The following is a 14,377-nucleotide window of genomic DNA, read 5'->3' on the forward strand; positions in this document are numbered from 1 at the left end:
CGAGAACTGAAAAATAAATATTAAAAAATTCTCTCTCTCCTCTCTCTCCCCTCTCTCACTCTCTCTAAAAAAAAAAAAAAAAAATGACATAGATCGATACAGCTATTTGTAGGAGTGCTCATATAGGTACAACTTACAAGCTTTCATGAGTAAAAATATTGAAAATAGATAGCTCTGACATCTATACAAGTCATTTGTAAATTCTTAGGTGGGGCAGTTGAAGGAAGGATGTCAATTGAAATATCTTTTTAAAATGACAAATTATGAAATGACTATATATACATATAAGTCATTAAAGGTATAATATACATATCACATATACACATATACCTGCATACAAAGATATTATAAACAATGAGAAAAAGAAATGTTGCAGTCTTTTTCCCTTATAAAAATAAAAATATGCTCCTTAAGATAATCCATATTCATATAGCTTCTTTAAGAGACAGAGATGGAAATATGATGTCTCATTTGTTTCACCTCAAGACACCTGATAAAGCTCTTAATCCTGTTTGCATTATTTTCCTCTTTCCAGACACATTGGCCTTATGACTGAAGTTTTCAAGACATTTTAATGAACAATTAAATGTGTTTTTATCTCAAGCTACCAGTAATTGCGGGTGTTTTCTATACATACTAATTCATTCACTCTGGCACTGCAGATAACAGGATCAATGATCAGTTCAGGGAACTGAAATAATGTATAAAAATTCAGTATAAAAATGAGAGTAAAGTTAGTTTAATATGCAGTAATAAAAACCTTGATGGCACAGTATACTAAAATCCTTGCAGTTATCCTATAATTTGCCTTTTAAATAGATCTTCCCTTTTTAAAATTATTTTGGTTAGGAACTGATTTGGAAGAAATCCAAATGCAGTTGTACTTTATGTACAACTTCTGTGGAGACCAAAATTTCATAGTGATTGATTGAAGAAAACTGGATTAAGACATTATCATAAATGAAAATTAAGAATATTCCTTTCCTTTTTTCTTTAATAAATTTAGGCTATAGCTTTATCTATGTTCAAATAAAAAGAATGAACAAAAATGTATCAAATAATAAGTTTATCTTTAAAACATTAATAGGAAGGAGCAGAGAAATAACATTCTAGATCTACATTAATTCTTCATGAACAATTTAATATTTCAGTATTCGTTTCATCTCTTTTGAAGCAGAAATACTCTCTCTTGAAATTTGTTTGTGCTAATCTTGCATTAGGTTGTCAGACAGGTATTTCTGAAAGCTGACAATCAGAGGTAAAAACTAAAAACAAAAAACAGGAAACAAAATAGAGCTTAGTACTTTAAAACCTGCCAAATGACTGCAAGGAAATTCTAAAAATAGCCATTTAAAGAAATGTTGTCATATAATCCTGAAACTCTGATACCTTAGATCACAATTTTTTTGATAAGGAGGGTATGGTCTTCAATGAAATTCCACTAGATTGATTTATAAAATTTTGCCCAAAGGAAGTGGAGTACATCTCCAGCAGAAATAAATAATAAATTAATGATAGCAAACTGCTAGGACTAATGCTACAATAAACTCATGTAATTCAAATTTGGTCAAGGGCCACAGAATAAAGAGGAAGCTTAATTACTTTAGAATTGCAGGTGCAGACCCATGAGATCTAGCTTCCTTAGTTAATTTCCAAACTGCTCATTGTCAAATACTTTCCCTCCTTCTATACTTGGTTATATATTAGTGGATTATAAAGATTATGAGAGAGAACCAGAGTCAGAACAAATACAAATATTATTAATTCTATTTCCCAGACATTTCTAAACAGGTCAATGACTGCCTTTCTTTCTCCTCTTAGTTGAAAGTAGATAAAACTGACACTTCTATCATACTTCACATTTCTTCCCAGATACTTTAAATTATTCAGTAAATATTTCCAGGATGGGAGATTGACAGGGACAGTGATTTTTGTCTATTATGTTTGCTGCAGTATCAGGAACAACTTGAAGGGGTTCTGAAACATAATATGCACTCAAAAGATTAAACAACATATGGTTGAATGTGTATAAATGATGAACAAATATAGGGAATTCAGATAAGACTTGTTATAGGTGATAAACACATATTTTCAGATTTTCCTTCTTAAAGTATTTAAAAACTCACTAAATTATGTACCAGAAATTAAGGATCAAGTCTAAGAAGTAAGAAACTGTCAATTTTTTCTTAAATTTGAATCAAAATCAAAATCTTCAGTTTTTCTCTTGTTTATGCCAACATAATTTGTAATATTAATTGCAAATTAATGCAGACAAGCAATGCAGATAATATGACAGAAAAGGAACTCATAGTATATGAATAACTGTTTTTCCACTAAGTTTTTCCTTCAAGATAAGAATAAAAATAAAATTTACTCTGCCTTTATAAAATTCCCATCACCCATATTATTTTGAAGAAACTAGATGAAAGCTGATGGGCAACTTATCAGTCAGATTTCAATAGAAAGAAGTAATGAATATGGACATGTAATCATAATTTAATCTCATTCATGCCCAATTAAATATTTTAAATTTGCTATATAAAGTTGTCATTTGTCAACCTTAATAGTTATAAATTAACATAAAAAAAGGAAAGAATGGGTTCTCAAATGCAATAGAAGAGATAATCAAGGTACAGAAAATTTAGAGACAAATATGATGTCTTAGAAGAAAGCCCTTAATTATCCAGTCTTTGACTATTATAAAAATTATGACTGTATGTAAGATCTCTGTCAGTGGATTGTAAATGTTTTGGTCTCGAGATTCACTTTATGTTCTTAAAAATTACATTATAATCCAAAGAAACTTATTTCATGCAGGTTATAGCTATTGATACTTATTATATGCAAACTTAATAAAACTTTAAAATAGCCAATAGCCCATATTCCTTTAGCCATCAAAAAAAAAAAATGATGTTCTGGGGCTGGGCTGTAGCTCAGTGGTAGAGCACTTGCCTAGCACTGGTGAGGCATTGGGTTCAATACTCAGCACCACATAAAAAATAAAATAAATAAAATAAAATTATAAAAAATAAATTATTTTAAAAAGGAGGATGAACTTGGATCTTACCTAGCACCATAAATAAAAATTAACTCAAAATGATTCAAAGATCTGCCGTATTTTAAAAAAATGATGTTCTGATGCCTGAAAACTCCACTATACACTTGAGAATGAGTGAAAAAGCAAATAGAATCTTGATACTAAAGTTTTCAATCTTACAGGGATCCCTGGGAGATCAGTGGGCACACTTAGAGGAAATTAGTGGACAAGACCTACACTGGTGGGAATGAAGAAGCGTGAGAATAAGAAACCAGTAAGCATCAGCTTCCTTGATAGTCATTACAGACACCAGGATCATTTTATGGTGCATTCATGTTTCATTCTCTGTAGTGAAAATGTATTCAATGGTTAACCTCTTTTGAGAAAATACATTATTTATATTATTCTTTTTAATTGTCTTTATTTCAGAACTTGCTTCATACAGCAGTTTACACCTCTAGAAGAACATAGTCTTAATTAAAAAGTATATATGTGACTGCATGACCAATATGATTCTGTAACATGTGCACTAGAAAAATGAGAAATTATATCCCATCCATATATGTCAAAGTGCATAAATGCATTCTATTGTCATTGTATAACTAATTAAAATAAATTCAAAAATTTTAAAAGAGTATTTGGCTAAACCAAAAAAAACTACATGTAGCTAATTAAAAACTATATGTAACTATTAAAAACTTGCTTCTCTGTTCTACCTTTGCTTAAAACAAAACAAAATTTATGGTGCATAGAGACCCGAGTAAATAATGAAAATTGGAAGGCTAAAACAATACAGATTCTTCCCACAAGGGGTTGTCTGAACATGACATCTTTTAATATTCTTGTACATTAATAGCTGTATGAAGCAAAAATAGTGATTCAATAGTTTTTTACATTATGAAATGTCATTAGCAATAAGAATGCTTTAAAAGAAACAAAAAACTAAAAGTATAATAATATATCTGCATAGACATTTAAGTGGAAATCATGTTTGAATTTAAATATATTTATGAGGAAAAGCAGATTTTGCTTCTATGTTCTTTTTTTTAAAGTTATAGTTGGGCACAATACCTTTATTTTATTTATTTTTATGTGGTGTCGAGGATGGAACCCAGTGCCTCGAATGTGCTAGGCTAGCGTTCTACCGCTGAGCCACAACCTCAGCCCCTGCTTCTATGTTCTTTTTAAAAATAAATATAGTAAAACTTTTATTTTACTCTTTCCTATCGTTTTAAATATAGGGATCCAGACTCTTGGCGTTTACCAAGCATTTTTCTTAAAAGTTGACCTGCCTTATGTAATTTGTGATATTAATATTTTCATTTGTGTTTGCTCAAATTATCATCAATTAAATTTATTACTTGCATTTTTCAGTATCTTTGGACAGATTAACGTATAAAGCTGTGATTATGTCTGTTATTTCTAGTCACACATCTAAAAAATTCAAGATCCCAATCAAAATTCTATATTTCTGACATGCTTTCTTTTAAAATCCATAAGTATTTTTGGTTTCTCAATACTTAACTATATATTTACAGATATCGCACAGTAATAAAGTAAAAATAAAAAGAAATATTTTCACAGTCTGGCTCAATACACATGAAGATTTCCCCCCATTCTATTCTATACCTATATCCCTCACCACCCCAATTCATCCTGCATGATGGAGAATGGGTGAAATATCATGGTTTTACAAAATGTGTATAATACATGTGGATGAAACATAGAAAAATAATCAAGTAATTCATGGAAAGTTAAAATGTGAATTTAGGCAAAACTGTTAAGTAGCCAGATGGTGACCTTGGTATTCCTCCACTCCTTATGAGGCATTTCCCTAGTTCCATGATCCCTCCATCTCAGATGAGAAAGCTCCTGGCCTCATGATCATATATCACATCCTGACTGTCCAGCATCCCCAATGTGTCTCCATCAGCTTTCTCTTAATCCATGCTTCTCATTTCTTTCTTCCATTTACTTGCCTGTCTCATTTTTCCACAGGTCCTGCTCCTTGGTAGTAATATTTGCTCTAGCCCAATGTAAAAGAAATTGCATTTTAAAAATGAGTTTTCCTAGGTATTTCTTGCTAAACTAAAAACATGTCATAGTATTTAAAGGAGCTTGTTAACAAGATTTCCTCTTCTTAGGTCCTGAATTGATAGTTCCACCTTCATTTATAGAGTCTCTGGTTGGATCATTTGACTAAAGCATAGCAATGTTGAAGCCAAATTTAAAATTTAAATGGACCTGTTGGTTTGCTATTTGTGTCAGGTGAAATGGACATAAAAATAATCATTGTGGACCACATGGATGGCATGGTAGAGACCTATGGCTACTACTGGAAAACACCAAAAGTAACCATTGATGGTGAATCAGTGGATTCACCTTCAGTAATGAAGGTTCATAAATAAGAGTGTCATATGGTCAGAATATGATTGATATGCATTTAATGGTTGTGACTCTGCATGTATAGCAGAGATTTTTTTGGCAATGAATTCAGATAACTAAGTAAATATTTGAAAAATGCATATGCAATAACTCTGAGAAGATATGGAAACTCTCAAAAAACATTTTGATTTTTACACACAACAAAAAATGAATGTCTCTATCCCCAGAGAACAGGCATACAACTTTGAAAGCTAAAAATTATTCTTACTGATTCTCTCAAATTTTGTTGGATGTTTGCTGTGTTCACCTCAGTACAGTTTCAATTTTCATTTAAAAGAATGTTTTAATTTTGCTTTTGCACAAACACATTGAAATGAGGAATGTCAAATTTGTTTTTATTAACCATGTACATACAATATTAATGCAGATTTCCCCTCCAAATGAACCGATTGTTATTTTTTTTATGATTTCTCCTTTACTTCCCTTATGGGCCCTGCCCTTTCCAAATACAGAGAAGGCTAAATTCCTTCTGACCAAAAGTGATCATCTACTTTGGGTCAGAAGAAAATGAGATAGTGATTAGCTACTACATTATGTAACCAATAATTTGCTCCACTCCCCAGAGCCCATCCACTCCCCAACCCAACCTCCCACTACCACTTATCCTTGAGAGCAACTCCCACAAAGGGATGGATTGGTAAGAGTCCAGCAAAGCAACACATGCATATGAAACTCTTCTTTGACAGGTGCCGCAAATGAGCTTTATTGAAAGTGGAGTCTCCAGCAGTGGTCTGTGGAAGTAGCTTCAGACTTTTCTCCTACAATTCGGCCCACACAGAGAAACTGGCTTTCATATTTCCCTCATGCAACTTATTTAATAAGTTCTTATTAAATCAGCTTCTTATCTATCCTCTTCCACCTGTCCCAACAGCTCTTGTTTTATTACCCAAAGAAGGGTATGTCTACCCATTCTGTATGATCTCTAAATTTAAACCTCAAAACCCCAAATCTTAATGTCAAACAAAAAAAAAAAATAGACAGGAATTTTCAAGTTGCATTTAAAATTTTAATGTATTAGATACCAACTAAATCATTATTCTGGGCTTTAAGAATACTTTCATTTATTTTCATTTTGGTATGGTTCTCAAAAATGTAAAATAAGAAAACAAAAACAAAGCAAAACTACTTTCTAAACTCCCTTCCCTGGCTGGTGTCACTTTCTAAAATAGCAGGTCCTGTGATCAACCAAACCAAGGAGCATGGAAAAAGAAAAAAAAAAAAAAAAACAAAACACTTTCAAGGATTTCTAAATACAAATAGAGTTGTTTAGGCATCAGGATGATTTGGCACAATCTGTCTAATCTTTCGCTTCAGATTTCCTAGCATGCAACTAAACCCCAGAGGGAGAGAAAGAGTTCCTTTTGGCTCACTCCATAATTCTTGGTTGACCCATATATTATGCTAGTTGAAGCAGAAATCTGCTGAGAAGCTTACAAAAAATATTTGAAAAGCTCTTTAGGGACAATTTTGTCGCCCTTGATAGATGCCTACAGATGTACACAGCTTCCTCTACAGATCCTGCCTTCTGACTCACTTGGCTTGTGCAGCAGGAATGTTTTCTTCATTGCTTTTTAAGTCTCCAGCCCTTGGAAAGGAGGACGATGCTGGTAAAGAGTGTAAAGTGCATCCTGTCACTATTTCTAGCCACTTTTAAGAATTTGCAGGAATTTTAGTGATAAATAACCAATAAGTAAATGACAACTGTTTTTATTGAAATCAGGAGTTTGATATTGAAAGTTCCCATATATTTTAAAAGCAAAGGCCTCAGAGTCACAAGACAAGGATTGTAGTTGCTGGTTCAGAAAATTTCTAGCTGTGTTCTTAAATCAACCATTCTACCCTTCTGACTCTCTGAATGTTCACCCACAAAACAGGGATAAGAATATCTGAGTGACTACCTCATCCACTTGGTGTGATAAAATGAGAAATGGATGACAAAACACTCTGTACGACGTGAACTATTCAAATGTAGAGCATTATTTTCAGAATGCAGGTGGGATTACATGAACTCCATTGTGAGGATTGAAACAGGAAATTTCTATCCGAATATGTCAACTTATTACTAATACTTTTGAAGTCTGTGAACTTGTGAATAGGAACCTGCGTTTTTAAGTTTATATCTTGATCGGTTTCTCTTTCCAAATTTTAAATTCAGTACATTGCATTTATAAAGTTAACCCTGTAGCATGTTTGCTATTAGGCATTTGGCATGGTTCAATTTTATTATTGGTTAATTTATAGTAGCAGGGAAATAATACACTTATATTTTATAAAACAGGGCATTTTATTTACTATCTATTAAGAAAACATTTTTTAAAAAAAGAAAGCATGCTGTGTTATCCAGTTTTCCTTTTGGTTATAATTTCAATAGAGTGATTTCCTAATTCAATCATAACACTATAAAGATAAAGCAATATCTACTTAAGCATTATTTAAAGAAAAGGGATTAAAACATTTCCATATAGATTTTTAAGAGCCACATCTATGATAAAAATCTGACAAAATAATTATATAAATACATAAATCACAATATATAAAAATAAAGCTCAAAATAAGGGAAGCATTTGATTACTATGCCATGTGTAACTAATGTAATATTCAAGTAAGAAAACGAATAATATCAAGAAATCAACTAACTTATTTGATGGAAGAAAAGGTGAGAGGTGGACTTTCAAGTACTTTTGGAAAGTACCAATAAGACCAGAAAGGACAGGGAAATTGTGCACTGGTGACATTTTTTAATTGTGAAAAAGAACATTCAAAATTATACTAACATTTAATCTGTTTTCTTATTTACTAAAGAGTCTAAGAAATATATCAGTGGTTTGCCTTCATATTGCCACATATGTCAGTTGCCCCAAATATCTAGCTAGTTGGGAGAAAGGCATATTAAATGCTTTTAATTTTCTGAAAATAAATAAAAATCAATAGTAGAGTACAAGATTTGAATTTAATTTTGTGGCACTACTCATAATATTGAGTGTTTTAGGGTTGTTACCTGCTATCCTAGTCTTTTTAAAAAATAAATTTTAAAGAAGGGTTTTTAAATTAAATTTGGAAATTATTTTATAATCACACTAGTTTTATTCCTGTCACTGGCAATGGAACTTTTTGTTGGGGAAAACTCCATGAATGTTGGGATGAGGTGAGGAACAGACATAAACTTGCTTTTCTTTCTGAGTACAGCTATGGGATCAAGGTTAGTTGTTTCTCTAAGCAGGGGCTCATGGGATTTGCCTTCCTCTTTACTGGAACCTGAGAATATTGCCAAGAAATATTAGAAGTGTTGCCTAGGTTAGCCCAACTCCATTATCTACATTTATTATGTAAGCTCTGATGCTTTCATTGGTAATGATTTTCCTTCTGTTTTGTTTCCAATGTGGAATTTTCTTCTGCTCCCCAATGTTTCTATTCTCACAGCTCTCACTAGCAATAGAATAGTAACTACACTCTACTGCAAGGATTCAAATGAGAAAACAAAAACTGACACATTTTATACTGCATCATATAACAATGGCTCAGAACCCAGTAGTTTATGAATGAAATAAAGATACTTTATTTATTACACAGGCACTTGGATATTCACATGCCCAACACATCTGATACACTTAACAACTATGGAAACACGAATGGAAAATGTCTGCTTGTAGGATCAAGAGAGAATTTCACCGTGGAAAGGTGAATGAGTGCATTGACAATTTTTTCCTTTACTTTCCTCTAAGAATTTCCAAAAGTTACACTTCAAATAATAGGCAACAAAAACTGATCTACATTCCAACTGGTATGCTAACTTGAACTGTGAGCAATTTAAACTTTTATCACAATGCAACATATTTATAGTCATGCTTGAACAGATTAGGTTAGTAGCATGCATTCCATTCTGCAATATGAATACTGTTAATCTATTTCCCAACAAAAGTCAAAAAGATGCCCAGTGCATAGAAAAATACAAATCACTGTAGTCAATATATTACGAGACTGATCTTGGGACTTACATGGTGATGATGAAGTCCTAAAATGCCATGCCCACAAAAGCACATTAAAAAGTGGATAAACATTTTATCAGACAATCTCTAAAAAATTAAAGATGTGAGCTTTAAATTTGGGGGATTTTCTTGCTGTGTGCTTTGAACAGGGCCTTTCTGCTCACCTCCTTCTGGCTTGACTGGTCCATCAGACATCACCTTCCTGAGGGCTAGCTGGCTTTGGTCTTGGTTGCCATTGGCTGGTGGAGGCAGATTATCAGACTGAGTTCTTTGAATGGGGAGGACTCCTGCTATGCTGTGTCTGTGCTGCTTCCTGGCATGATTAGACTGACCGCTTTTATGTGCTGCTGTGGCAGTGTGGGTGAAATGGAAACCCAGAGTATGTACCTCAGATGGAACCAGCTTCAATGTTATTCATGCAAACAGAAGTGTTCTTTTGCTCGATTTCAATTGTGTTTTCAAATGCCAAAATGACATCACATGCACAGCACTAGAGGGCGTTAAAACTGGCTGTTTCTTTTAAAATGATGACTGGGAAATGGGAAAACAACCATCTATCTCATTGCCTGGCTAATGCCATGTGGAAGTAACAGTTCACCTACATTTGTGAAATGCCTGCACTTAAGTTTTTATATAATTATATCAATTGCTTTACATTTTCACAAGTGAAGTGAGAAAAGAAACACAGTAGTTAAGATGGGTGAACTGCTACACTTTAATCGATTTACAGTTACTAGACATGGCACATCTTGACTTTTAAAGGATATCAGTGATTAGGGAAAAAAAATAACCTGTAAATTCTCTGTTATCATATATAAAGTGTGATCCAACAGAAGGGACCAATTGTGCTCCTTAACGAGGTTACATTACCTCATCACATAAGCTTATACATATATCATAATATGTACTTTTTAGAATATATGAAATATGATTTTATTCACAGATTTTTCAAAAGACTAGGAAGAGTGACACAAGGAAAGCTACAATGTCTCACATGCATAATTTCTTTATGTTTTTAAGCATTGGTTTGAAATGGCTTTTTCCCCTAGGCTCTAGAACTTGACTATTGGTCTCAATACTCTTCTGTCTAAATTTTTGAGTGTTTTCAGGTGCAAGAATCACATTGCTAACTTTCTACAAATATTTGTGTGTGTGTGTGTGTGTGTGTGTGTGTGCTTTTTTGTGTGTAATACTTGGAGAATTGGCAGCTAATTGTGCTTATAGTTCCTGCATTTTAAATAATTTTTAAGCACACACGAAAAGGACGCACAACACTGCTTTGCCTGTAAACATCACAGACACAGCTATCAAATACTATGAGCCAGGGTGGATGGATGGTGGGAACAATGGAGAAACAGCCAGTTTTATTGCAGTCTATGTAAATTAAAAAGAAAAAAAACTGAATAAGAGAGAGCATATTTATGTTTTGATACTGTTCTTACACAGACAAAAGGACAGAGAACAGAGTGAGCAGGGGATGCCAAAAACAGAAAGCAAACAGGGAAGGACAGCAGGAGAGAAAGGCAACAGATGAACATTAAGCTGCCATGCTGAGGAATTTATTTGCGTCTTTTACTTGGTTGAATGCGGAGTTGTTGCACGGCGGCTTCCGCAGCGGCTATGGCAGCCCCTGCATCTTCCAGGTGGGTCTGAGTGACACTGGTTTTGCTTTGACTTCGAGATGGTCCATGGGAACGAAGATGGCCTTCAGATGATGATTTTGAGCTACCAGGACTACTATGGGATTTCTCAATGGTAGGAACCTGCATGTCTGGTTACAAAAGGGTAGAACAGTTAAAGTTAAAGTTGCTCCAGCCTTCCTGCTGTCGAGATTGGTCTACACACAATTTGAAATTGTTTCAGATTTATTTTAATACTCTTTAAGGAATCATTTATGCTACTGCTTACCATATAGTAATGTGACTAAACATTTGGAAATTTGGGGGATGAAAGGCAAAAGGAACAGAATTTTGAGAGGAGATAGGTTAATAAAGAGGAATATATCCTAATTAGCCTCAAGTCATGAATCTGTTAACTTCTCGTTTTTTCTTGCAACTCTGATCATTCTAATAGAGGTCCAGTAAAAGACAATAGGCTTAGCACTGCTCCAGAAGGATTTTTAAACAAAATTATAGTGAAGTTTTAGTACATAATAAATGTAAATATTGTAGAATTATTGTCTCAGGAAATTTTAGAGAATGTATGGATCACGTTTACTAAGTTAGTCATAGAGACAGAGGTCAAGCCAATCCCCTTGCAGAATGCTAAACAAAAATTTGTTTAGCAAAATTCAAATGGCTAAGCAGAACTCATAAATGAACTATGGAACCTATTCATAAGTCGTCTATAGCACTCATTGCCAGTCAGTGGTTACCATATTAACGCAATAGCCTTCTAGACATGGCCTTAGATTCCCATCTCCTACAACATATAGAATCCATTCTCTTCTCACACACATAGAAGCCTTGTTCAATTTGATGTGCTGAGAAGTGCATAAGAGACAAGGAAACAATACTAAAGTCTGGTATAAAAGTTGTATTTAATATTTATCAATAGTTCAGCTTCTGTAGAGAAGATATCACACATTTATACTGTAACCTAATTTATGACAAGGAATCATATTGTGCTATAAGGTGGTTGGTAATAAATCTCCCAAAGGAAAATATCACTCAAATGGAATGCTGTATATATTGCCAAATCCAATGTATGCCACTATTATTTAAAAAATAATAATAGTTTATAAATTAGTTGCAGTTCAACATTTAGGAAAGATTTAACAAAATTTAGCATACCAAATATTTTGATGACATGGGTAAAATTTTCTTGATACAATAAGTAAAAAGAAGAATGCAAAATTATATCTATAGAGTAAGAGTGTATTTGTGAAAAATAAGAGATTCAAACAATTAAATGGAATATGCCTAAATGGTAATGATGATTATGTTTTGTCAGTGTGCTAAAGGGATTTTTATATTTTCTTTATGAAATACCCCAATGCATTTTCTAAAAATCATATTATTATGGATTTTAAAAAAACAGAAAAGACCAAATGGTTCATATAGCCCAACATTCTCCATTATGTAGATTGAAAAATGGAGAGTTAAAGTGAAGATTGAAAAGTATTTTACTTAAGAATGTGGTTATCTGAAATTAGAACTTCTTTGTCTCAATTCCATATCAATGCTTTACCTGAGATTGTGTTAAATCTTTTGCCATTTTTTAACTTTTCAATATACATTAAATATATATTCAAGAAGATACTTAGAGAACAAATAGACGAAAACTTTTTGTACTTGAAACATCTCCTACCCTTGGATGGGTCAGGGAAGATACCGTGGCTCCTGCTTTTGATGACAGATGGCTTTGGGGATTGCTGGCTGCTCTGGCTGGAATGAGACTTGCTATGATCAATGCTTTCAGTCTGTTCTTTGAGTGGATACCACCTAGGAGTGTTATCCAGATGAGATGTGCTAGATAAATCAATCAGTACCTGAAAAAAGAGTGCAATGAATCAATGAAATCTATGGATTAATTATGTTCAACTCATTACTTTTTTCTGTAAATCTAAAATTTATTCAAAAATATAAACTAAAGGACTCAGTGATGTGAGGAGGAGGATGCTGTTTTGCTCAGTTTTCTTTCTTTTTTATTTCCTTATTTTTCTTCACCCATAATATTGGGAACAAAGTCTTATGTGTATTGGATACTCAGAAAATGTATAATTAAATTCAACTATATAATGTCTTTTAATATTAACTCAATTATTTGGATATTATGTAAAAAGATAGGGTCACAGGTCAATCTTCTCATGAAACAACTTTTTACATGAAATTCTAGTTCTAACCTAACCTAGCAACTTTTTAAAATGTTTGATTTTAGTCACTAGAGGAACAAAAGTGAAAATAATGAAAAAAATGAATATTGCAATTACTAATTTCTTCTATTTTAAAATATGCTTTAATACTTGAAATAAGATATGACTAACAACACGATGAGAAAGCATTGTGTCATGGTTTAATTGATGTCATTTTTTTCTTAGTGGCACATAAATAATGGCAAATTTTCAGTTGATGAGTTATAAAGATCTAATAAGCCTCAGTACAATGGACATAAGTTATGGATTAGGGTAAACATAAGACAAGAAACTGGAAGGACTTCCACATGTCAGACATTAGCTCAGATACATCATTATATCCTAGAGCACTCCTGCTATGATCAAGGTTAGTGCATGGGCTGGACTAAGATGGACTGTGAAGGTGAGAGTTTAATGGTCTGATTTGTGCAGAAAGAGGGTTATAGAGTCTTTAAAACCAAAGAAGCCTGTGTTATCACCTAGACTACAAAATGGCTTTACACAATCTCTATCAAAAAGATATCACCTTTTGTAGGTTTTAGATTTCTTGCAAATAATTTATTTTTAATATATACCCAAAACTTCTGCTCTAAGATCACCAAATAAGAGAGTTTTGGAACATCATAGATGAAAATATGTCACAAGATCTTGTTTTGATTATTAGGTCCTATTCCTAGATTTGCTTTTAATAATATTTGGGAATTTTTTTCTCAGGATATTTAATCATAAATTATAATGTAAAATGCTACATCAAGTCATTTATACATTTGGCAAGGAACAGCAATTGAAGAATATGAAGTTCCATTTAAAAAATCCAGCTCATCTTATAACATAAATTTGTTACCTCAAATCTCATTTCCCAATGATTATTGCTGTGAATAATAATAAATAAAATAATTAATTATTCTTGGAAATAATTATAAAGTACATAAAGTAGCAGGCGAAACCATTTTTCAAGTTGCTGTTCAAATATTCAAAAAGTAACTCAGGAAATAAATTATAGCAACAAAAGAATTTTATTTAGAAAACGTTATTTTATGAACTTAAGATATGTGC

The 14,377-nt window shown here is 32.7% G+C and overlaps 1 protein-coding gene across 1 annotated transcript in view; it reads right to left on the reverse strand.

Moving 5' to 3' along the window:
* Window positions 1-14,377, reverse strand: part of Pclo (piccolo presynaptic cytomatrix protein) — a 200,674-nt gene that overhangs the window by 58,836 nt on the left and 127,461 nt on the right. The window contains exons 17-18 of the mRNA XM_077796431.1: window positions 12,778-12,958; window positions 11,045-11,239 (exon numbers count right to left, since the gene is read on the reverse strand). Coding sequence (XP_077652557.1) covers window positions 11,045-11,239; window positions 12,778-12,958 — 376 coding nt within the window. The remainder of the gene's footprint in view (window positions 1-11,044; window positions 11,240-12,777; window positions 12,959-14,377) is intronic.

This window comes from Urocitellus parryii, chromosome 3 (assembly GCF_045843805.1).
Source record: "Urocitellus parryii isolate mUroPar1 chromosome 3, mUroPar1.hap1, whole genome shotgun sequence".
Taxonomy (NCBI): domain Eukaryota; kingdom Metazoa; phylum Chordata; class Mammalia; order Rodentia; family Sciuridae; genus Urocitellus; species Urocitellus parryii.